The 25,038-nt window shown below is 44.7% G+C and overlaps 3 protein-coding genes across 3 annotated transcripts in view; all 3 read right to left on the bottom strand.

The window, feature by feature from the left end:
* Positions 1-3,432, bottom strand: part of ccdc69 (coiled-coil domain containing 69) — a 16,298-nt gene extending 12,866 nt beyond the window's left edge. Inside the window, exon 1 of the mRNA XM_068572330.1 lies at positions 3,283-3,432. Coding sequence (XP_068428431.1) covers positions 3,283-3,303 — 21 coding nt within the window. The 5' untranslated portion in view covers positions 3,304-3,432. The remainder of the gene's footprint in view (positions 1-3,282) is intronic.
* Positions 3,433-5,419: 1,987 nt separating this feature from the next.
* ltc4s (leukotriene C4 synthase) lies at positions 5,420-6,773 on the bottom strand. The gene is made up of 5 exons (XM_068575800.1): positions 6,716-6,773; positions 5,953-6,052; positions 5,801-5,871; positions 5,645-5,726; positions 5,420-5,561 (listed from the first exon to the last, which is right to left on the bottom strand). The coding sequence occupies exons 1-5, from the start codon at positions 6,771-6,773 to the stop codon at positions 5,420-5,422; spliced, it is 453 nt and encodes a 150-aa protein (XP_068431901.1).
* A 747-nt stretch (positions 6,774-7,520) lies between these two features.
* On the bottom strand, positions 7,521-23,131 carry maml1 (mastermind-like transcriptional coactivator 1). Its single transcript, XM_068572317.1, has 5 exons — positions 22,671-23,131; positions 16,112-17,542; positions 12,678-12,944; positions 12,434-12,563; positions 7,521-11,561 (listed from the first exon to the last, which is right to left on the bottom strand). Exons 1-5 carry the CDS (start codon positions 23,025-23,027, stop codon positions 10,531-10,533), a joined length of 3,216 nt encoding a protein of 1,071 aa, XP_068428418.1. The 5' UTR covers positions 23,028-23,131; the 3' UTR covers positions 7,521-10,530.
* Between the last annotated feature and the right edge of the window lie 1,907 nt (positions 23,132-25,038).

Below are 25,038 nucleotides of genomic sequence, written 5' to 3'. Positions count from 1 at the left end.
TTCCTCGTGTCTGAACTGCATCATGGACTCAAGACAGCGTCATATTTAATCAGTTGAATAATAATGATAATAATAAAATAAAGTCACAAGAAGAACCCGAGGGCTTCGGAGACGATCATAAAAACATCATGAGGTCGTTTTTACTGCAAAAATTATCTCAACAGGCCTCGAACACACGGAAACCTTTGTAAACAACGTTTTCATCATGAATACGTGGCATTGTTGGCTGGACGTAGAACACAATTAATAACGCATACGTGAGAGACGATGAACTGAGATTAGAGGCTCCACCGAGCTACAATATGGGAGAAGCTAATAGTTTAGCCTTCTGCTAACCATAGCCTTAGGCTAGCCATAACAATCTGCTAAACATAGCCTTCTGCTAACCATATTCTTCTACTAACCATAAACTTGTGCTAGCCATAGCCTTAAGCTAACCATAGCCTTAGGATAGCCGTAGCCTTCTGCTAGCATAGCCTTACATTACCTAGAGCAAAACCTTCTTCTAGCCATAGCCTTAGGCCAGCCATAGTCTTCTGCTAGCCATAGCCTTACGTTAGTCATAACCTTCAGCTAACCAAAGCCTTCTGCTAGCCATATCCTTATGTTAGCCATAAGCTAACCAAAGCCTTCTGCTAGCCTTATGCTTGAGGGTCAGGACTAACATGAGGTCGACTTTCCTCGTAATATTATATATATAATATTATACAACATTACTTTAAGTTACGTTTCAGTTGAAGTTGTTGGTTTTATCTGCAGGTATTTGTGTGTATCTTATGTGTATTTGTGTGAAGCCGTCATTTGGGTTGCGTGTCTTTCTTTTGTAAACAACGTAGACTGACAGGTATTCCTCTAAGGAGCGTAAAGCAACAAGACTTTAAAGAACAAAAGCAGAATATGAATGAATAAAAGGTGCAGCAGGTGAGTGTGTGGAGTAAACTCCTTCAAGCCATCAGCTCAGACTTTGAGCCTCTAAGTCGCTTCTATTCTGAGATAATCAGAAGCGTCATGTTGTGTAACCGCTTCACAAACTGCTCCCAGATTAAACCCACTGGGTTTTTAGACATATTTTGGTTTAATAATCATGTTAATTCCAGCAGGAAGGCGACGATTGCAGAAACGTTTTCCCAGAATGCCTTTCAATGAGCTTCGTGTGACTGCAGAGGGATCGAGCCACCGGCCCCAAACTCACATTCACTCTCATACGTTCAATAGATATTTTAGTCGTGCTTTATTAAACCGTCAGATGAATAAACAAACTAGTTCAACAACCTTTTAAAAGTTACTTCCCTCCTTTTTATTTGGAGAAACAACGACAGACTTTCCTCTGGATGTGAATAAATCAACTTCCTGCAACGTCGTGTGAAATATTGCGATATTTCAACCGTCACTGCTTCATAAAAAACTAACATTTAATTAGTAAATATGCCAAACGGAGCGAAGTGCAACACCAAAAAGAAAAGAAAGTCACGTCGACTACGTTTCCATGAAGCAGATTATTGTCATTATTTAGAAAAATACTCCTAACAATCTGTTTAAATGGCCAATAAAAATACTAATTACACTTCTATACTCATATATTCTCATATAGTGAAAGAGCTACAACAGAGAGGGGAGTTTCTTTTAAGATACTTTCAGCAAAAACTTACTTAAATTTGAAATATTTAGAAATTATAGAACAATAACTCGTGCCTGTATCCATGTTTTCACGGACGTATCACAGAGCAGGCAGACATGAAATAATAGGATTGAAAGCCGGATTAGAACATAATGTACAACAGATATCATTAGAGAATATTACGCACAGTAGGAACTCACTACGAGCACATTGTAGAGCGTTTTAAGAGATTAAAACACCAAAAACAAAGATTTAAACTTTTATTTAAAGAGTATTTTAGAGATCGCAAAGGAGAGTAAAGTGTGTAAACAAATAAAACACCTAAATCTGGATTATTTAAAAAGATAATGAGGATTGAAACTGTACGCAAGTGTTTCAAATGACTGTAAACTCACAAAAACACATATCTTCAAAGGAGATTATTTTAAAGATAATAAACAAGATAAAAATGCGTCATTACGTCGGTCAAAATTAATGTAAACTCATAAAAATACATCATATCTCAAACTAAGATTATTTTAGAGACAGTGAAGAAGATTGTTTTTAAATGTCACAAGTGAGTAAAAATCAGTGTAAACTCCGAAAACTTTATCTCAAATCTGGATTATTTTAAAGATAATGTTCTCGATTAAAACTTGACATAAGAGTATCAATATCACTTTAAACTCTTTTAAAAAACACTTTGTTTCAAACTAAAATCATTTTAGAGATAATAAAAGTAGAACACAACTTCTCACAGGAGAGTAAGTAAAAATCCAATCTGGATATCTCAAATCTGGATTATTTTAGAGATGACAAAGAAGATTAAAACATCTCATAAGTAAGTAAATACTACTCTAAACTCTTAAAAACACACTTCACCTCACAATGAGATTATTTTAGAGATGATAAAGAAGATTAAAACTTCTTATAGCGAGTTTAAAAAAAAAAATCACTGTAAATTCATAAAAAAACACTCAAATCTGGATTATTTTAGACACGATAAAGGAGATTAAACCATCCCATAAGTGAGTAAAAAACACTGTAAACTCTTAAAAACAGACTTTATCTCTGCCTGGGATGACTTTAGAGATGATAAAGAAGATTAAACAATCTTATAAGTAAGTAGATATTACTGTAAACTCTTAAAAACAGACTTTATCTCACACTGAGATTATTTTAGAGATGATAAAGGAGATTACAACGTCTCATACGTGAGTAAAAATCAGTGTAAACTCTTAAAAACTAACTTAATATGAGCCTGAGATGATAAAGGAGATAACACCGTGACATTAAGCTCTTTATAACACATAAACCGTGTTTTCAGCGGTCCATCGCACCGTGGGAACAGAACTCAAACCGCCAGATTAGAAACAGATGTTCGGAACGGAAGAAAGAAAAGTAACGTTCACGTTCCGGGTTTAAAAACCGTATTTTCTCAGTTTGTGGCGCGAAAACACTCGTTTAGTTTGATTTAATTGCGATTAAACGCTGAAGACCGAGAGCTGGGTGGTTTTTTGGGGGGGTCCATTATTATCCGGAGCTCCTGCACGTTGAGAAGCGGAGCTGCCGCTTCACGGCAGCGGGCCACCGGACACCGGACACCGGCCGCCTGCTAATGAACCGAGGGACCTTTACCGGGACTCTCCCGTTTTCTACCCGGTGTTCGTGTCGGTGTTTCTCACCTTGCTGTGGCTGCAGCCCATGCCTCCTCCTCCCGGTCCTCCGGAGCTCTGCTGTCGGTTAGAAGCCGCTCTCTCTCTCTCTCTCACCGCTCCTCCTCTTCTTCCTCCTCCTCCTCTTCCTCTTCTCCTTCTTCTTCTCTCTGTTGACAACTTTCAAACATAACAGGCCCGTGAACGCATCGCTCAAACCCGGCGGCAAGGGGCGGGGTTTATCTGTGCTGCCTTCAAGAACACTTTGGAAACTTTCCTTCGTTTTTAAATATGAAAACAAAACAATAAAATTACATAAAAATCTCAATTCAACCAAAGACGAACAGAAGCAAGAACTCATTAAATTTATCAACCACAAAGTAAAAAGTGTGTGTATATATTATATATATATATATATATATATATATATATATATATATATATATATATATATATATATATATATATATAAATATACATATATATGTATATATATACATATATATATACATATATATATAAATATACATATATATATATGTATATATATATATACATATATATATATATACATATGTATATATATATACATATATATATACATATATATATGTATATATATTAGGCTATTAAAACTATTATTAAAAAGTCTCTATTATTAAAAATCTATATAAAAAATGTGTATTTTTTTTAAAATGTTTTTTTGTCCATTAGTCCAGATTTAAAGTCGTGTTTGTTTGCAGGTAAACACACAACAGTGTCGCTTTAATCTGTTTGCTTGGTCAGCTGATCCCATTAAAAGCTCCTCGGCTCCTCTGGATCGACCAATCAGCAGCGAGCTCTTAATGGGATCACCTGAGCGGAAAACAGGAAGTGAATTCAAGTAAATTCTTTTGTGTGGTACTACCTTCTCAGTACGTGCGTGATGTCATGACGTCACACACGCGTTATGTCACGATGTCATGCGTGTGATGTCATGATGTCACGGAAAGTAAAGCAGCTGCTGTTTATTGGATGGAAAAGTTATTCTTAAAGAAACAACTGCTGCTGTCGAGTACACGCTAAAAATACACACAAATACACATTCCACATATGAACTGATGGCTGTGTGCGTGTGTGTGTGTGTGTGTGTGTGTGTGTGTGTGTGTGTGTGTGTGTGTGTGTGTGTGTGTAGATCTTAATATAAACTCACTGAGCAGGTCTTTAAATAGACTTCAGTTCATTGTGTGTGTGTCCAAACACACCAACTATTTACCCACAATCCTCCTCTGACAGTGAAAGTTTCCAGTGAGAATTTAATGTAAAGTTTCCACTCAGACTCAGAGATCACGAAGCAGTAGTATGAAGTATTTTCAGTGAAATGTACTTCAAGTATTCAAAGTACTTGTTTTGTGGTTGATTTGGTTCCCAACATGAGGGCTGGGCCCCTCCAGAGGGCCCCCAGGTAAACCTGAGGGGTCGTGAGATGATTGTTGGTGTCGTCTCTCAGACTTTCTGGTAAATATTGGAGCGTTGTGTTCGTTGGAGACGAGCCCGTCCTGATCAGGATCGATCACCCGGCGATCGGTGCCCATTGCATGCTGGGTAGATTTGTGCCCGCCTTGCTCTGACGTCATGCACACGTGGTCAGCGATAGTCTCACGAGAGCGAGGCGGCTTTCTGGTAGTTTTCTACAAGTAGAACTAAAAGGAAGTATTTTTTTCTGTGACTTCATTCATCAGTTTTATGACATTTTGTTTAAATTATCTGAATCTGTAAATTATTAAATTATTATTTCTTCTTTGAAGTGATGGAAGTCATCAGATAAATGTAGTGCAGTAAAAAAGTACAACGTTTCCCTCTGAAAGAAGTAAAAGTATCACCGTCAGTGTTTTATGTGACGTTCTGCTGCCACCTTGTGGTGGAAGCTGTTACTTAGTAATTAACTCATTAATTCCAATTAATGAAGAACAAAATAATATATGTCAATTAATCATAATATATATAAATAAATACAAAAAAGTTTATAGGATGAAAACTTTATTTGAGGAATTTAATAAACAAACTTCCTGCAGAAAAAAAGCATTTATAACAAATATTGTGGATTCAAAACATAACTGTTAACAGTAGATTAGAGATTTTATTGTCCTAAAAGCTCTGGCTTTGTGTCATGTGACCTTTGACCCCTTCAGTCCAGGCCGAGGGCCGAGCCGAGCTCCGTCAGCAGGTCCACCTGCAGGTAAACTCTGCAGAACGAGAGGAACACGCCGAGAACCGAGAACCCGATGAGAACCCACAGAACCCGAGCGCTGAAATACAGAGGAGCCAATCTGCAGAGGGAGGGTCCATTAATCAATCAATCAATCAATCAATCCATCAATCATGGTTTTACAGGTAAATGAATGAACTCTACCGTTGCTGAGCCGCTTCAGAGTATCCATGAAAGTAGTGGAAGCGTCCGTACAAATACAGCAAACCGCAGACGGACGACAAACCTGGAACACAACATGGAGCTGAAGTCCAAGCTGAGAAGGATTCTGTTGTTGTTGTTGTTGTTTAGTGGGCTCACCTTGACTGAAGAAGACTCCGGATGTCCACAGGACAGCGATGAAGATCGGGAAATACTCGGAGCAGTTGGCCCTGAGCGAAGAAGTGAAGTGAAGTCGATGCTTCTCGTGAAGGAGTCGAACATTATTTTAGTATTTCAGTTTGTTTTCTCACTGAGCTCTGAAGATCCTCTCAAACGCCGGCGGCCCGGTGACGACGGGCGGAGACACGGAGAACTTCCTCCTGGCGTAGATCACCTGCAGGGAGAAGTATGCTGCGCACACACACACACACACACACACACGCACACACACACACACACACACACACACACACAAATACATTTACACACACACAGACATACACACAAATACATTTACACATACACACACAAACACATTTATACACACACACACACACACAAATACATTTACACACACACACACATTTACACATACAAACACACACACAAATACATTTACACACGCACACACACACACACATTTACACACACACACACACACACACACACAAATACATTTACACATACACACACAAACACATTTATACACACACACACACACACACAAATACATTTACACACACACACACACATTTACACATACAAACACACACACAAATACATTTACACACATACATACATACACACACACACACACACATACATACACACACACATATGTAAATAATTTTGTTGCATTTCTTTGACTTGTTGCTGATTAACTAAAAAGAAACAAACTTCTTTGTTGTGAATGCAAAACATAAAACTCACAAACAATAAAACACGAGAGCAGAGAACAGCTGAGGAGTAAATTAAATGTCAAAGTGTCATCAAGAGAATAAAACATAACTGATGATTTCAGTTAGAGGGCATCATGCGGACAACCAGGCTCATATTTCCCAGCATGCCTCTCACCTTGCTGCAGGACGGCCAGCACGGTCACAGCGGCGAGAACGACGACCTGCTCCTCCATCGCTGCAGAGAGTCTGCCCGGCAACACGGAGAGGCAGGGAGAGCAGAGAGAGCTCACCTGAGGGGGCGGGGCAAAGACTGCCTGTCACTTTACACAGGTGACCAGGTTATTGAGCTACCTGTTGGTAGTTTAAACAGGTTAATTAACAACCTGCTGGTAGTTAACCAGGTTATTGAGCTACCTGTTGGTAGTTAACCAGGTTAATGAGTGACCTGCTGTTACTTTACACAGGTAACCAGGTTAATGAGCTAACTGCTGGTAGTTAACTAGTTTAATGATGACCTTCTGTCAGTTTAAACAGGTAACTAGGTTATTAAGATACCTGCTGGTAGTTAACCAGGTTAATGAATGACCTGCTGACAGTTTAAACAGTTAACCAGGTTATTGAGCTACCGGCTTGTAGTTAACTAGGTTAATGATGACCTGCCGTCTCTTTAACGTTAACCAGGTCACTTAAACTGTTTAAACTGTTACCAGGTTAATAAGCTACCTGTTGGTAATTAACCTGGTTAATGAATGAGCTGCTAGTACTTGAAGTTAAGCAGGTTAATAAGCCACCTGCTATCACTTGAAATAGTTAACTAGGGTCACTTAATCCGTTTAAACCAGGTTAATAAATTATCTGCTGGTAGTTAACCAGATTAATAAGATACCTAGTTAACTGTTTAAACAGTTAACTAGGTTACTGACCTGCTGCTAGTCAACACAAAGAAAGAGACAGACCACAGACGTGTTTCTAAAGAACTATATTTACATAATACTCTTGTTTTACAGAGAACCATATCAAAAGTATAAAATACTTACAAAAACGCTGCAATATATAAAAATAACATCTATCTTCTCCAGATCATTAGGAAAGGCATACATACAAAAAATATATTTATAGACATTTACACAGTTGAACCCAGAAAACCCCGCGAGGCCGAGCGACGCCGGAAGCGGAAGATTTCGGCGGGAAAATCGATTTGGACGAACGCGCGAAACCGACGACGACAACGTCACAAATAAAATACACAACGCGGTCTCTTTGAAGTAAAAAAACAAAACAGTACAGTAGATAGAACGACCGGGTCACAGGTCCACCTCATGAGAACCCGCTGGGCCCGGCCAGAGCCACGCCTTAAAAACAAACAAAAAGTCTGGAAACACGGGCGCCATTTTGTAATTTGGGAGAAAAAAAATAAAATTAAAAAAAAAGTTAATTTTCAAGCAGAAGTATTTATTTTTCTTCATTGATCCACTCTGGGAATACTTTTCATATTTGGTAAATAAACAAATTGCTTTTTTCTTTCCTTTTTCTTTCAGCACCACAAGAAGAACAGCATGTTTATGAACACGCATGTTTATGAACACGCCTGTTTATGAACACGCATGTTTATGAACACGCATGTTTATGAACACGCATGTTTATGAACACGCCTGTTTATGAACACGCCTGTTTATGAACACGCCTGTTTATGAACACGCATGTTTATGAACACGCCTGTTTATGATCCAACATTTGCTCTCCAGGACGTAGAGACATAATAAAAACAAAAAATAAACTTGAAATGTCGAGGAAACACCTGGAGGCGTCAGACGAGACCAGATGAGGAGTTTTTAATGCTTCATTCGTTTCTTCAGTCGCACAGTTTCATAAAGTCGGTCTGTGGCACCAGCAGCTCGGTTTCTTTCATCTTTTAGACTTTACAGGTTTACAGCCGGGACGTTTCAAACTCGGGACTCGGCCGCACGAACACGAGGAGGAAGAGGAAGAGGAAGTGGAGCGCCGGCACATTTACATGTCAAACAAACACAAAATGTCTCGTTGTGGGTCAGTTTCATGTCAGGTTTTAGTCTCACAAGCTCTTGAACTTCAGATAATAATAAAAAAGGGACGAAATAATGTTTTTGCATGTTTTACTGCAACGTCTTTCATTTCGGGCGTACGCGGAAGAAATTTCTCCGTTTGTTGTAGAAATGTAAAGAAATTCAGCTGATCCATAAATAATAAACTCACGGAGCACTTTGCCTAAACAAAGACCTGCGGTCGATACTTAAATATCAGCGTCTGTTTCCCCACAGTATGAAAATGAACTCGTTGGCATTCGGCTCAGTTATTTTTATTCCATCACAGTAGCATCTTGTGGTAAATTAATACCACAGTCAAATAAAAACTAAAGGCAAACATGAGCCGATGGATTTCTGGTGTGAAAGTTAGATTTGGACACAACACAACGTTGTAATTTATCTTCCCACAATAATCGTTTTTTACTGAATAGAGCCTGAACGCATCGTAATGCGATCTCCGTTAGCTACGTCATTTAGTCAAGTAGCTAACGGCTAACAGTAGCTAGCTCTAGCGGCTTCCTGAAAGGAAACCTTTCCGTCGTCCTCTGGACGAAGCGAGGCGGTCGCAGTAAGAAGTATTTGTGTAGTCGACGGTAATAAAAACACGCAAAAACACCGGGATGGTCCCTTTAAAAGTACTAACAAAATATTCAATATGCGTTTTAATGTTTTTGAAAGTGATTTCAAACAAAAACGTTTCTAAGGACTTCAAAGCCGTGAAGGGGTGGCGCTGTGGCGCCTGTAGGGGGCACTGTGGGCCTGCAGGTGGTCTACAGGGGGCGCTGTGGGCCTGCAGGTGGTCTACAGGGGGCGCTGTGGGCCTGCAGGTGGTCTACAGGGGGCGCTGTGGGTCTGCAGGTGGCGTTGTGGGCCTGTAGGTAGTCTACAGGGGGCGCTGTGGGCCTGTAGGTGGTCTACAGGGGGCGCTGTGGGGCTACAGTGCTTCAGTAGTCTCAACACGACGTCCGCCTTCAGCTCGGTTACAGATTCACACGCGAGGCGGAAACAGAACTGAAAAATTTGGTTAAATTCCCAAAAAATCAAGTCGTGCTTTTGAAACCACGAGACCAAAAAGAAACCGTTTTCATAACCGAGAGTTTGGTTTATAAATCGTTTTAATCTGGGGGTCGCTTTAGGATATTCTTACTCAATATTTGGTTGTTTTTTTAATACATTTTTTTCTGGAATTTTTTTTATACAATTGTTTATTTTTTTAAAGTCACCAGAATGAAACTATCCAACAGTTTCTCCAATGAAAATCCCCCCCGCCCCAAAAATATAGTAATTTATATCATGATATAGAATTACATATACAAAAAGTTCAAAGAGGGTGAAAGCCGTTCACAGACGACCTCTGGACCCCCGAACGTGACCTTGACAGACGAACTTCCTGTTCGGCGGATCGACTTTTAGGGGCCGAATTCACCAGGAGACCCCGAAGAGTTAGAAAAGTCTCCGTCGGTTTCGTTCTACCACGTGTGCAAGTCTGCAAAGAGCAATTCATCGTTAAATTGTCATATTTTTTAATGAAGCCTGGATGCCGCTGAAACACAGCAGGGCTTCAGGTCTGACCGAACTGGTTTTCTAGTTGTTCCCAGCGAGTCAGTCGCTGGGTTATAAACCTCACTGCTGTGGGAATTAAACTGTTAATATATATAGATATGTATATATATATATATTTGCGATAAAATTCCAAGCGACAACCTTCATTACTTCACCTGCCAGCCAGGTGTGTTTTATATATTCTCAGCTCAAGACTTCGTCAGCCGGAGCGACTAATGCGAACGCGCCGACCTCCAGTCATTTCAAAAACATCGTTGAAATCTTTTTTTCTTCCCCAAAGCGTCCTCGGGGTCCGGGGCTCCGGGTCTCAGCAGGTCCAGGTGCAGACAGGTGCGTTGGGTAAAAGGGTGACGGGGGGGCGGGACTAGTGGTGGCCGGCCAGCAGCTCGTCCAGGTCGGCCATCCACTCCTGGGTGCTCTGGCCCTTCAGCAGCGAGTCCACCAGCTCGCTCTCTCCGGCGAAGCTCCCCGACGCCACGTTGTACCCGAAGGACACCTGCTGAGTCTGCTGCTGGCCGGCGGTCCGGCTCACCTGGTAGCCCTGGTTGCACTGTAGCGTCTGGCGGCCGCCGCCGGCTCCGACGAACGCCGCCAGGTCGGGGAGGACGGCCTGGTTCTGATTGGCCACTTGCTGCTGCTGAGTCTGCTGCTGCGCGGCCATCGGCGGGCCGCCGAGGCTCTGGGGGTTGGGCGGCGCCCTCTGCTGGGCGGCCGCCGCCATGTTGGTCTGCATCATCTGCTGCTGCGCGGCGGGGTTCAGGCCTCCCATCGGACGCCCGCCGCCGCCGGGGTTGTTGGCGCCAAAGGGCGCGGCGCCCGGCGGCATCTTGGGAAGGCGAGACTGCTGCTGCTGCATGTGGAAGGCGTTGGGCAACGTGTTGCTGAAGGCGTTGCCGGACGGCGGCTGGTTGGCCAGCTGCTGCTGCCAGGCGGCGGCGGCTACGCTCTGGGCGCCCTGCATGCCGCCGCCGGGCATGTTGGCCGCCATGCTGTTCTGCATGGAGACCGGCATGCGGGCGGCGGCAGCAGCGGCGGCGGCCAGCTGCTGCTGCTGCTTCAACATGGCGGCGTTGGGCTGCGACTTCAGGTGCTGCTGAGCCAGAAGGTTCTGCCGGTAGGCGGCGCTCATGGCGCCCAGCGGCTGGCGCTGCAGGCCGGCCTGCTGGGGCGGGTGAGACGGGTGAAGGTTCATGTTGTTGTAGAGCACCTGCTGCACGTCCACGCCGGCCACGCCCCCTCCGCAGGACGACAGGCCGATGTCGCCCTGGCTCCCCGTCGGGGGCGGAGCTACGCCGCCCGGCATTCCCATCATGCCTTGGCTCTGGGGGAACATGCGCTGGGAGCCGGGGGCGGGGCCTCCCATGGAGCCGACGACGCCCATTGGCTGAGAGGAAGCTGAGGAGGAGGAGGAGGAGGAAGACGAGAAGAGCTCGTCAACAAAATGATTCATTCATGTGAAGCAACTTTGTTTTCATTCGTGAAGAATCTAAGAAATTATTTCTTTACTCTAAAAAGTGTGTTTTAAAGTCTTTATGTTCAGATATTTATCCTAATAAAGCAAAGATGGATCAGATTCTTCCTGTTAAGAGCTTTCACAAAGTGTTGATGTTGAAGCTCAACGTTTATCTTCAGGATCCTCGTTGTTTACTTTCAGCTCAGACAAACAAAGTTCATTTAATTTTCAAATCAGCGGCGAGTTTCATTTACACAGAAACGTTCGTCCTGCTGGAAACACAAGAAGTCTCTTATTGAGTCTTTAATATTAATTTAAACAACTGAAGTGAAACTTCAAAAAACATATCTGAACATTTTGAGGGGATTTATTATACAAATTAAATTAATTACAATAAATTAGGCCGAAGAGACGTTGAAAAGACAAGCAGTAAAAAATGTAGTTAGAGGAGGGAGGAAAGAGAGAGGAAAGAAGGGAGGAAAGAGGAGAGCAGGGAGGAAAGAGAGGAGAGGAAAGGATGAGGGAGGAAAGAGAGAGGAGAGGAGGGAAGAGAGAGATAGAGGGGGGAAGAGAGAGAGGAGGGAGGAGACAGGAGAGGAGGGAGGAAAGAGGATGAGGAGGAGAAGAGAGGGGAAAGAAGGAGAGAGAGAAGAAGGTAGAGGCTGTAAACATGAGATTAGTTTAATAAAAATGGCCAGAAATCATTTAGGTGTTTAGAGGGTTAATAACCCCCCCACCACACACACACACACACACACACACACACACACACACACACACACACACACACACACACACACACACACACACACACCTGTAAACTGGTTGCCCGGCGGCTGAGGGAAAGGGCTCTGATTGGCCGGCTGCCCCGGCTGGTCCTGGTACTGGGGGGGCGGTCGGGTCAGGTGTCTCTGCAGCTGCTGGTCCTGCTGCCGCTGCTTCTCCTGAGCGGAGGGACACACGGACGTTAGCTAAACATCTCCTCCAGAGAGAACCCTGGAGAACCCTGGAGAACCTTCCTGTCACAGAACCTCGTCTACTTCCTGTCACATGCTCACCTGCTCCGCCATCAGCTGCTGCCTCTGCATGTACTGCTGCTTCTGCTGCTCCAGGATCTGTTGTTGGTGCTGCTGTTGGTGTTGTTGTTGTTGTTGTTGTTTCAGCGCCGCCACCGCCGCCGCCTGGCTGCTCAGGTACGCCGCGTTGCCGTGGTTAGCCGCCATGGCGTTGGCCCCTGGCTGGGCCGTCATGGCGTTGCTTCCGGGCGCCGACGACATGGCGTTGGCGGAGCCCGGGCCGTGTGGAGGAGCCGGGTAGTTCTGGTCCTGGTAGAGAAAACACAAGTTGTTGTTGTTGTTGTTGTTGTTGTTGTTGTTGTTGTATGGCAATGCACACTGCAGGTTCTCCTTAATATTCATAATAATCATAGTCCCACGAAACTTTGGTATTAACAGCAAAATGTACTCAAAGTATACAAACTAAAAGTACGTGTTAGGTGTATTAGCCATGTGTATTTTTATAAAATATACTTTATTAGCCATCGGGCAAGTTTGGGAAGTTCACCAAGAGATTAATGAAGTTATTTACATGCATCACAATACATTAGAATTAATTAGTTTATTATATTTTGTATTATTATTTAAAATAAAACTACAGCTATTTAATAACTAGAGCGCAGCAGAAACTACAATATCTCGCTCTGAACTGTAGGAGGAGTAGAAGTACACAGGAGCACAACATGGGTACACTCAAGTAGAGGTACTTGTACAGCACTTGAGGACAAAAAACAATAGTTTGTAGAAGTTTTTAAGTTAATGTCAGAGAGAAAATACAACCAGCAGCTTTAGTTAAATACAGAGAATATGAAAGGCTGCTTTGTCACGGCCAAACTGCCCCCCCTCTCAGCAACCAGCTGCCACACACACACACACACACACGCACACACACACACACACTTCACCTAAACTCAAACTGCTCTTCTTCTCTGCACCTGTTGTGACTGAAACCTGTTGTGATATAAAGAGACTGAAGAGCGACGTGACTCCCGTCCACTAGAGGGCGATGATGCAACATGTACACTGCTATAAAACACCAAAGAAGAAGAAACGCTGCAATCAAACAACAACCTCTGGTCCGGCCAAGTGAAGTCTATGTGAAGCTGCATTCTCTCTCCTGACCACCAGGGGCGACTCCTCTGGTTGTATAGAAGTCCATGCTTCATGTGTTAAAGCTGCATTCTCTCTCCTGACCACCAGGTGGCGACTCCTCTGGTTGTATAGAAGCCTATGCTTCATGTGTTGACGCTGCATTCTCTCTCCTGACCACCAGAGGGCGACTCCTCTGGTTGTATAGAAGTCCATGCTTCATGTGTTAAAGCTGCATTCTCTCTCCTGACCACCAGGTGGCGACTCCTCTGGTTGTATAGAAGTCTATGCTTCATGTGTTAATGCATTCTCCACCAGGTTCCTCTATAGACATGAAGTTGTGTGACTGTGGTGGAGTAATGCATCTACGTGCGCGTGTGTATGTTTGCATTCATGCGCGTGTGTGCATGTTTGCGTGTGTGTGTTTGTGTGTGCGTGTGATAAAGCAACACCTGCAGCCTTTTAACTCCGTGTGAAAAACAACCGCTAGCAGGACGCCGCCGTCAATCTCGCGTCTCTCGGTCCAGACACTGAAGAAAACCAGTTCTCCCAGTCTGACCAGCAGTCAAAGACAACAGACTGGAGCCAGTAAAAAACCTCACGCTCTTACAGAGTGCTGCGCCCCCCCCCCCCCCCCCCCCCCGCCTCCAAACACACACACACACACACACACACACACACACACACACACACACAGAATCCACTGACTTTAAGGAAACGCTAAACGTCTTTCTTCTTTCTTTGGGGCCACAGAGAGTTTTGTAAAGCCGTCGCTGTCGGGGCCGAGCAGCCAGCAGGAGCCTCTGCTGCAGCAACAGAGCCTCATTGTTCACACTCCCATCATGCATCAGTCCACCACAGCTGCGTGGGAGTGTGGCACCGGGTTCATTGGTTAGATATCTTCCCCCCGTGTCCACTGTGGCGATCACGTTTGATATTAACCCTCTGAACCCCGACGCGCCATTTTTGTGTTTATACATATTTACACTTTTTTTTTTTATTTATAGATTTTACGACGGTCCTTGAACACATCATGTGTGATGAACGCTTGGGTTTAAAACATTCTCAAAGTCTCATTTAAAATGTCGCTCCAAATAAACCGTTAACTTTAACTAGATTCTGTAAAAACATTCAATTCTGAGCTCCTCGGAGAAAATATGAAGCACATGACCACAAATCAGAGCGGAGAGGAAATATGGAAATAGTTCAATATGCATCGAACAAGAAGCATCCATTTCTTTTTAACCTTCATAACACTTTGACACATCCTGTAGATTTAGATTCCATTGTTTTCCTTTTTTTGTAAAATCAAATTAATTCAACTTTCTTTCTTTAATGATTTATGTCATTGTAATTGTGTTACTCTGCACTAAAGTTGTGTTTTAGTTCTTTTTACTTCTCGTCATTGTGGTTCTGTTTCCAGAGACGAGCAGAACTTATTGAGACAAGAGCAAAAGACAAAAAAAAAAAAAACGCCCCTGAAACTGTTTTGTGCTCTATGGAGTAAGAATTTAGTAAAAAAAACTGTTGGAGCAAACGTCTGCAGAACTTATTCAGATTTGGGGAATGAAGCGGTATGAAGGTCTTTGTGTGTGAAGGTCTTGTGTGTGTGTGTGTGTGTGTGTGTGTGTGTGTGTGTGTGTGTGTGTGTGTGTGTGTGTGTAGCAGTCCAGGAATGTGCTGCCAGCCGGGTTATGAAAGCAGAACAGAAACACTCCGATCAATCTTCAGCGTCTGAAGGTCAAATCACAAACTCTCTCGACCTTCAGAGTCTGAGTCAAAACTCTCGTCGTCTCTTTTCTCACCGAGCTCGACTTCAGGTTTATTATCAGGATTATTTAACCGACGCCGGCACGTTCTCCTCCACGCTTTAAACAACAATAAATAGAATTAAAACTATTAGCAATGACGTAATAAAGAAGGCAAAGCATCACTAATATTAAATAATGTCGAGCGAATCGTGAGTTAAAGATAAACTCCAGTTAAACAAGTAAATATTTGCATAACTTTGGAGTCTGGTCCTAAATCTACTTTATAATTTTAGACTTCAGGATTGTTTGATGTTATGTCACTTTGACCACCGATTTATATATTTTTTTAATCAAAATAAACATTGCTAAACGATTAATCGTCATTTTTCATGCAGAAAATGTTGTTTTCAGCCTCTCAAATATCGAACTTACTGCTCTCGTCACATTAAACGGATTCTCTTTGATTTTGAACAAAACTTAAAAAGTTTGAGAAACTGAAATTTCTTCTTCTTTTTTTTTTACGATTTTCTGACATTGAAAAAGGCCAAAACGATAAAATCGACTCTGAAACGAGCGGTGAAGCCGAGCGCCTCTTACCTGCGAGTGCGGTATGTGCTGGCGGAAGTTCATGCTGTTCTTCTGCTTGATCTGCTGCTGCTGCCGGAGCAGCGTCAGCAGGGCCGCCTTGTTCTGGCTCTGGGTGTTGGGGAGCCGCGGGGGGCCGGGCCCCGCCTCGAAGTGCGACAGAGGTTTGGTGTTGTTGTAGTTCAGCATGGCGGCCGCGGCCTGGGCCCCCGGCGCGGGCGGGTGGCCGAGAGGCGGCCCCCCCGCCGGGTGACCCATCATGCCGGGGTGTCCGGCGGGCCCCGGCATGTAGCCGCCGCCGCCGGGCCCCGCCTTGGGGGGGCCTTTGTTGGGCGGACCGGGCATCAGCAGCTGCTGCTGCTGCTGCTTCTGGGCGTTGGGGTTGAAGTCCTGCGGGTACAGGGAGGGGCTCGTGGGCTTGTCCATGCCGAACGCGGCCCCTAGCGGGCTCTGGGAGGCGTTGGCCATCTGGGGCCAAGGCGGCGGGTGGGCGTGGGGCCCCTGGCTGTGGAACTTGGCCCCCGGCTGCTGGGGCTGCTGCTGCTTGTGCTGCATCTGGCCGTGGAGGTGCTGCGCCCTCTGCTGCTGGGCGGCCAGCTGCTGGAGCTGCTGGGCCGGGGACAGGTCTTTGGGAACCGGGGGCCCCGCGGGGTGGAGGTGGTTGGGGGGCGGAGGCTGAAGCTGCCTGGGGGGAGGGGCCGGCTGGGACGGGGGCAGAGCCGGGGACGAGGCGGAGGAGGAGGAGGCGACGGGGGAGCTGGTGGGGTGAGGAGGCGGCTGCTGCGGTAGCGGCGGCGGCCCGGAGGACGAGGACCTGACGTGCGGCGAGCCGGTGCGAGAGTCCTGCTCGAAGGCCACCGAGGACGGGGAGAACTCCGTCTTCACGTTGACCAGATCTGGAGGAAGCAGACCCTGGGATGACCCGGGTCCTCCTCCTCCTCCTCCTCCTGTCCCAGCTCCACCGGGAGCCGGCGCCAGAGAGTCCTTGCGGTCCTCCTCGAAGCCGTCGTTGAGGATGTCCTGGATGTCCTCGTAGGCCACGGAGCAGTTCAGCTCCTCCATGAGCTCCGTCCACTCCTGCTCGTTGAGGTTGAGGTCGGGGAACAGGCTGTTGTTGTTGCCTCCTCCTCCGCCTCCCGCCGGCGGCATGATGGGCAGGATGTCGTCGGGCTCCTGCTTCATCTCCTTGCGGCGGAAGTCCGAACCCGGCTCCCTGCCGCCGCCCGACCCCGGCTGCTCCCCGGCGGTCGGCCCGTGGTGCGTCCCGTTGGAGTTCAGGGAGTCGCTGATGCCCAGCTTGGAGTCCAGCGGGGAGCCGTTGGCCGTGCCGTTGTCCAGGCAGGCCTTCTTGTTGGGGGGGAAGCCGTCGGCGAACCCGTTCACCGGGTCCCGGCCCAGCGGAGAACCGACGCTCTCCAACTTCCTCTTCACCGTCTCCTGCAGCTGGAGAAGCACAAACACACAAGAATGAGTCACGGTTTGTCCTCCGCTGTGGCACGAGGGAATAAACATGCATATAGACGCCTGTATGTGTGCCTGCTTATATTTTGACTTTCTATTCCCGTCTGCTGCAGGGAGAGTTTTCCAGCTGTAGGTGGCGCTGCAGCAGACGTCGAGAGTTTAAAAAGCCTTTTTTTTTCCTCCGGCTGCAGGCGAGCTTTTACGTAACGTAGATAACAAAGAGCCTCCTCAGAGCAGTCAGCAGATCAGATCTGTTCGCTCTGCACGTGGCGCGACCAACACCGGATCTGATGGCGGCATTCACGGCGGCCTCCGCGTCAGCTGACCCCCCCCCCCCCCTCCCGGCTGCGTTTACAGTCACTGAATATTCCGGCGTTTGCCCTCAAAGAACTTTCTCCTGAGACGTCAACGTGCTGCCGCTCACTCTGGTTCACCTAACAGGCGGCTTAAGCTCCTCCCTCTTTTGCTCCTTCAACCACCGTCGTGAAAAACGTCGTAATATTGTCATATTGTGAATAATAGTGGAGTGTTAGTGAGCGACAACTATAAAAAAAAACAACATTGAACTGAGTTCTTCAGTGAAACTATGACGTCATGATTTATTCACCTGAGACCAACAGTCATGTGACCACAAATCAGAGACTTGGACTTCAGGTAGAGGAGAGGAAGAGAGATGAGGAGAGAGGAGAGGAGGAGGGAAGTGGAGGAGGAGAGGAGAGACTGGAACACTGGTCTGACTCCTCGTTACCTTAAACAACTGTTTCAGGGGACAAAAGACGTCCTGCTGCTTCTCCTGAGGGGAAGAGGTCACAACGCACTGAGCAGTGCATTCTGGGTATACTAGACCAAGTACTGATACTAACTATACTACTGATACTAGCACAAGTAAACTACCATCTACTGATACTAGACTACTAACCACAGATACACTACTACAACTTAACTAATAAGGTACTACAAGGTATGGTACTAGACTAACTTACTAATACTTCTACAACAAATGATACTCACTATACTGCTGATACTAGCACAGCTAATTATACTATACTACTATCTAATGATACTAGACTAACTAATGACACTAACTCCTCATACTAGTACTAACTACAGGTACCACTCCCTCATACTAGTACTAACTACAGGTACCACTTCCTCATACTAGTACTAACTACAGGTACCACTTCCTCATACTAGTACTAACTACAGGTACCACTTCCTCATACTAGTACTAACTACAGGTACCACTCCCTCATACTAGTACTAACTACAGGTACCACTCCCTCATACTAGTACTAACTAGAGGTACCACTCCCTCATACTAGTACTAACTAGAGGTACCAGTCCTCATACTAGTACTAACTCCTCATACTAGTACTAACTCCTCATACTAGTACTAACGAGAGGTACCAGTCCTCATACTAGTACTAACTCCTCATACTAGTACTAACTCCTCATACTAGTACTACCTCTATGTACTCGTGCTGCTCTCTCTCCGTCCTCTCAGAAAGTGGGCGAGCGGCAGCACAAACAGAGATCTTCTCTTCGGAGCGACGCTCTCCTGCAGCTGCATATTCGCCGTCACAGTGAAATAAACAAAAGGTTTCTAAATATCTTCGGCGTGACTCATGATCAAAGTTTCGTCTCTCGCTCCGCCACAAAAATCCAAAATATCCAGCGTGTTTACGTCAGCTGATCAAACCCTGGCTGCATTCCTTCAGCGGGAATATTTTGTTTCTGTCGACGGACTCCTGGTTGTATATTTATATTGTCTGTGTGTATTCCTCTGTGTGTGTCTGTGTGTATTCCTCTGTGTGTGTCTGTGTGTATTCCTCTGTGTGTGTTTGTCGTCCGTGTGCTTGTAAACACGCCTGACACCAACCGGCAGGAATGTAAACAAACGTTAAACTGTTTTAAGATGCTGTTTTGGAGGAGTCCAACACAAAATACTTTCATTGTAATGTTGTATAATTATTGCGCAATCTTATATTTACCGTCACTATGTGTTGTCGTTAAAATATCTTGCCTCCGTTCATATCTATATTTTGCATAAAATTGTGTAAAAAGTGAATATGCGCCAATATATTGGGAGTCAGCGACAATATATGCATGTCAACAAATAATAAATTATCAGTAAAAACAATTAATTTAGATTGATAAACATACATTCATCGATATAAACATACTTAATCTACTAATACCACCATTGCAATGTTGCCTTTTAACGAATATTGACATGTGTATACTCTCTTATGTTACGTCATTCCTACACTAAATATTTGTACTAGGTATATTTGTACTATATATATATATGCACACATATATTAAATATTAAAAAGACAGAAGAGGAGAAGAAAACGTCTCCCTCTGAACTCTTTGTCGGCCGCGCTGTCGTAACGTGTTGTGAAAACATTTAGTGTGTGAGTGACATCACCACGAGGGGAGCCAATCGCAGAGCTGCGGAGGCGGCGTGGAGCAGAGAGGCGTTCCATGACGACCATGTTTGCATTCGGGACACACAAAAACACCCAGAGACTCACACACAGAGACACACACACTCTCTCTGATGAGTCAGCGTGAGGGGGCGGTGGGGGGTTTCTGTTCAGACTGAGTCACTCCTTCATCGGAGCAGATTCTGCCTCTGAACCCGAGACAGAGGGTGGAGTACTCCCGATATCAGAGGATTCAAATACTACACGATACATGCATGTACATGTACACGCAGTACACAAACAAACACGGCGTCTTTAGATACAGACCGTCGTCACACTGCTGTTTTGAAGCGTCGTAAAATGTGTGTAACGCACACGACTCACAACCAAGTCATCAAAAACGATAACGTTAGAATAAAAACATTAGAATAAAAACATTAGAATAAACAAACATGTAGTAAAAACAGCCGGCTGTTTGGTTTCAGGACCTCGGTGACCATCAGAACATCTCGAAAAGCACCACGAACCGTCAATGGTCACCACAAAATCATCCTCGGGAGACTTTAAAGTAGAGCTCGCTGATGCCGCCAACGTGTGATTAAACTTGAAGTTTCACCTGCTGAGACTCATCGCAGCGTCTCTGACCGCACGCTTCTGGTTCTGCGTCGTCCACGATGTCAGATGTTCGTTCTGCTAGTCGAAACATTCGGGGGACGCCGCCGCCGCACGGTAAACGATTGAAGCGCATACACAGGTTACGCTCGACAAAATCGTTCAGTTTCACGCAAATCAGCGTCAAAGTGAGCCAGACGAGCGTCCTGCAACATCTCAGTCACAACCAGGTATTTAGATCATTGTTTTATTTACTGAACGTTCTGTACGGAACGGTTCTGCGTAAGTAAACGTACCGATCGCACCGACAGTCAGACAGAAACCCAAAAACACATCCATCCATCTGAAGTGTGTGTGTGTGTGTGTGTGTGTGTGTGTGTGAGAGGGAGAGAGATAGAGAGATAGATCTCTTTAAATATGGTGCCAGTCTAAAAGTTTTTGCCACATAAATTATAAGATTGAATAAAAATAATCCTTAATTAGTCCTGCAGCAGGGAAATTTACAACTATTGTAGAATTTAAGAGATTAAATATATATATATATATATATATATATATATATATATATATATATATATATATATATAGATAGATAGATAGATAGATAGATAGATAGATAGATAGATAGATAGATAGATAGATAGATAGATAGATCAATAGATTTTTCTTCTTCTTTAAATTAAATGATTCTGAAACCAAGAAAGAAAGAGGTCAAAGGTCAGAGCTGGTTGGGCACTGAAGCGGCCGAAAGAATCGTGTGTGTGTGTGTGTGTTCATGTGACTAGGAGCAAAGACAGCGATCAATCAGTGTGATTGGCTCTGATTAACAAACACACGGCTGATCTGATCTCAGTGAGGAGACACTGGGGATCAATAACACAACAACGGCTCCAGAGGAGATCAACTGGTTTCAGTTCTGAGGGAGAAACTCTTAAATCAACGAGCGGTCACAGGGTTTCATCATTTATTTATTTTAGATAAACCAATCAGGCCGAGAAACGTACGTTGTTACCGTGTCTCTGAACGCATCGCGACAGAGTTGGGGGTCGGATGTAATAAATAAAAACACAATCTATGCACATAAAAGTTAAATAATACCACGGGACTGTTTGTAAAGAACAATACGTAGCTAAATTAAACCAGATTAAAATCCAGATTATGATATTAGTTTTGTCAATAACGCAGAAAGAACCCCAGAAGTGAACTGATGTGAAGGAATAACTCCGTCACCGGGTCAGAATATCATAATAACAGTTTCAGAGACACGAGTCACTAGTTTGTGCTGCTTGTTGTTGTCGTGTAAAAAGTGTGTATTTGTACAGCGTCACCACACAGCGCACAAGTCGTGTGTAGCGTTATTATCATGATACAACGTTGTGATCGTTGTATTGGTCAGAAGAAAGAAATGTGTAAATAACATCTGATTTAAACTGAGCCGCTCTGATTGCCTCCACAGCTGCTGTGTGTTGAAGCACCAGCAGCCTGTGTGTGTGTGTCTGTGTGTGTGTTTATGTGCGTGTCTCTGCATGTACGTGAGAGTCTGTGTGTGTGTGTGAGTGTCTTTGTGTGTGTGAGAGTGTGAGAGAGAGAGAGAGAGAGAGAGAGTGTGAGTTTCTGTGTGTGTGTGAGTCTCTGTGTGTGTGTGTGTGTGTGTGTGTGTGTGTGTGTGTGTGTCTCTGTGCGCGTCTCTGTATGTACGTGAGAGTCTCTGTGTGTGTGTCTTTGTGTGCGTGAGAGTGTGAGAGAGAGAGAGTGTGTGTGAGTCTCTGTGTGCATGTGTGTGTTTCTGAGTGTGCGTCTCTCTGTGCATGTGTGCGTCTCTCTGTGCATGTGTGCGTCTCTCTGTGCATGTGTGCGTCTCTCTGTGCATGTGTGCGTCTCTCTGTGCATGTGTGCGTCTCTCTGTGCATGTGTGCGTCTCTCTGTGCATGTGTGCGTCTCTCTGTGCGTGTGTGCGTGTGTGTCTCAGTGCATGTATGTCTCTGTGTGCGTGTGTGTGTGTGTGAGTGTGTGTCTCTGTGGGCATGTGTGCGTCTCTGAGTGTGTGTCTGTGTCCAGTGCTCCCTCACCGCTATCAGGGTGCTGTTCCGGCTCTGCTCCGCCGCCGTCCCTCCGCTCTCTCCGAGCTCCGCGCCACCTCCACCTCCTCCACCACCACCACCTCCTCCTCCTCCACCCGGCGCTCTCGACCCGGCCTGGTCCCCTCCGGCCTGCGGCTGCCGGTGCTTGCTGGACCGCTTGGCCTTGGCCTGCAGGCAGCGCTGGTGCAGGGCGAAGGTCTGCTGCCTCTCCAGCTCCAGTCGCTCCAGCGTCGCGCTCTCGTAGCGGCTCTCGCAGCTGTTGTGATGCTGCCGGAAGAGCTCGATCCTCCGGCGGAGCCTCTCCATCACCGCGCTGTGTCGCGGTGTAACAAAATCCGCCATCATCAATATAAAAGACTTTTGTTTGTAGTTTAAAAAAAAAAAAAAAAAGGAAAAAAAAGAATCCCTGGCTCAGGTTTCGTCCATAAAACCGCTGAATTGGGCTCTTTTCCTTCCCCACCCTGGGCGTCTCTAGACCCCCCCTCTGCTCTACAAAGACTCCCGTTCTGGCTCCATGGAGGCGACCTTTGTCTCGCTAATGGCCTTCAGTCACACCGCCGAACCACGAACATTAACGGGGTGTATGCGCGGTACCATCACGCCTCCTGATATTCCTCAGTATTTACTCATTATACACCATTATAGTTTAAATACGATGTAAAAGAACCGGAGTCTGCTTAGAGCCGCAGTTTAAACCCCAATTAGGGGGAGAAAAAATACCTCTGATTTGTGTAAAAACACCAACCAGAGCCCGTTACTTTTATTTAATAATAAAAAACACTCCACTCAAATGAAACGGCGACCCAAACTCCCTGTGATCGAAGTTAACTCTGCAGCATTCCTCCACTAACACACAACAAAAAAAAATCAAAGTTGGAGCGTCGAGAATTCCTTTAAAAACTACCAATAAAGACTGTTTTTGAGGCCTTTCGTGCGCTGGTAGGAGCCGATGAGACCTTCTGGAGGAACTGCATAACTTTATTCTCCCGCGGAGAGAAAACTTTTTAAATCTGTACGAGTATTTCAAAAAATTTCGAAAAAAGTAGTTAGCTTTGGTTAGCTTTAAGAGGGGGGGAGCTAGTTAGCTCGATGGCTAACTACTTCACAAACTTGGCTCAGCTGGTTGAACCGTTTGTGTTCAGTGGGTTGAACCCGTCCGTGTTCATCCGGTTGAACCCGTTTGTGTTCGCCCGACACCCCACGAGAGAAGAATCTTATTTAAATGGACTTACTGTGAAAAGCGTGGCTGTCCGCTCCTTCCTGCCTACAAACAGCTGATCCTCCTCGTTTACGAGCTACCGTTAGCTCCTCTACCGTTTAAATACAGTCATTATGTGTGTTAGTTTGTCTCCCGAGGGTTTCCCGGGTGTTCCTCCTCCCCACCTGGCCGAGCCCGAGCCGCGATGTGTGATTTTTAGAGCGGTTTTGTCCAGTCGGAACGGGCTAACGCTGCCCCTTCAGTGCTGCTTCTATTGTTTTCCAGCGGACAGGCAAAGCTACTCCGCCATCTTGGAAACTTTCTCTTTTTTTTTTTTTTTTTTCCATCAGCGACAGGAGGAATGTCCTTACTCCCGCCTCGCTGATGAGTGACAACTCAGGCAGCCAATAGAGAGCGAGGAATACTCGGGAACGTAACGACAGGGATTCAGGATTCAATATAAATTATAATAAAAATGAATTCTATAACAATATACATTTATGTAATATACATTATAATATACATTATATATATTATTTTAAAAATTAAATATAGATTGTGCATGTTCCCAATTATTTTATTATATTGTTTACATTTTATTGCTTACCTGTACATAAACATGCTTCTGTAGCTTGGCGGATTAATAAAGTAATATATCTTTAATATATCTTACAATATAAATTATAATATAACAATGTATAAAATGACCTACTTAAATCACTATTAAACAAAAAAAAAAGTTATTAAAATGATGTTCTTCTCAACATGTGTTGGGGGCGCAATTCAGTGCAATTTTACCCACAGTCAAAAAACCCACATGAAACAAGTATTTATATCACGTATAACACGTGTAAAGTTGCATGAGTTCTTGTGCTTCCCATCCACGAAACTATCAGCTTCCTTTTTTTTAATGAAAACTCACAATATCCATGATGATGTCATCAGCCATGCATTAAGGCTTTTCTTAACAAATTTGAGGTCAATCGGGTCAACAGGTGGGTGCTATGTATTTGAACAAATTTTTCAGGTCCACTTCAAATGTAGTCAGAACAATCTCAGGACGGGAAAGGGGGAGGAACAGAAAAGTCCTTCCTTACTGCTGCTGTCAGGCTGCACAACAAGCTGAGCTCACAGTAGACTACAAACACTTAAATCACT

This window comes from Clinocottus analis, unplaced genomic scaffold (assembly GCF_023055335.1).
Source record: "Clinocottus analis isolate CAN_PGR_092001 unplaced genomic scaffold, fCliAna1.0.p SCAF_1, whole genome shotgun sequence".
In the NCBI taxonomy this organism is placed as follows: Eukaryota; Metazoa; Chordata; class Actinopteri; order Perciformes; family Cottidae; genus Clinocottus; species Clinocottus analis.
This window is presented reverse-complemented; position numbering and strand designations above follow the sequence as displayed.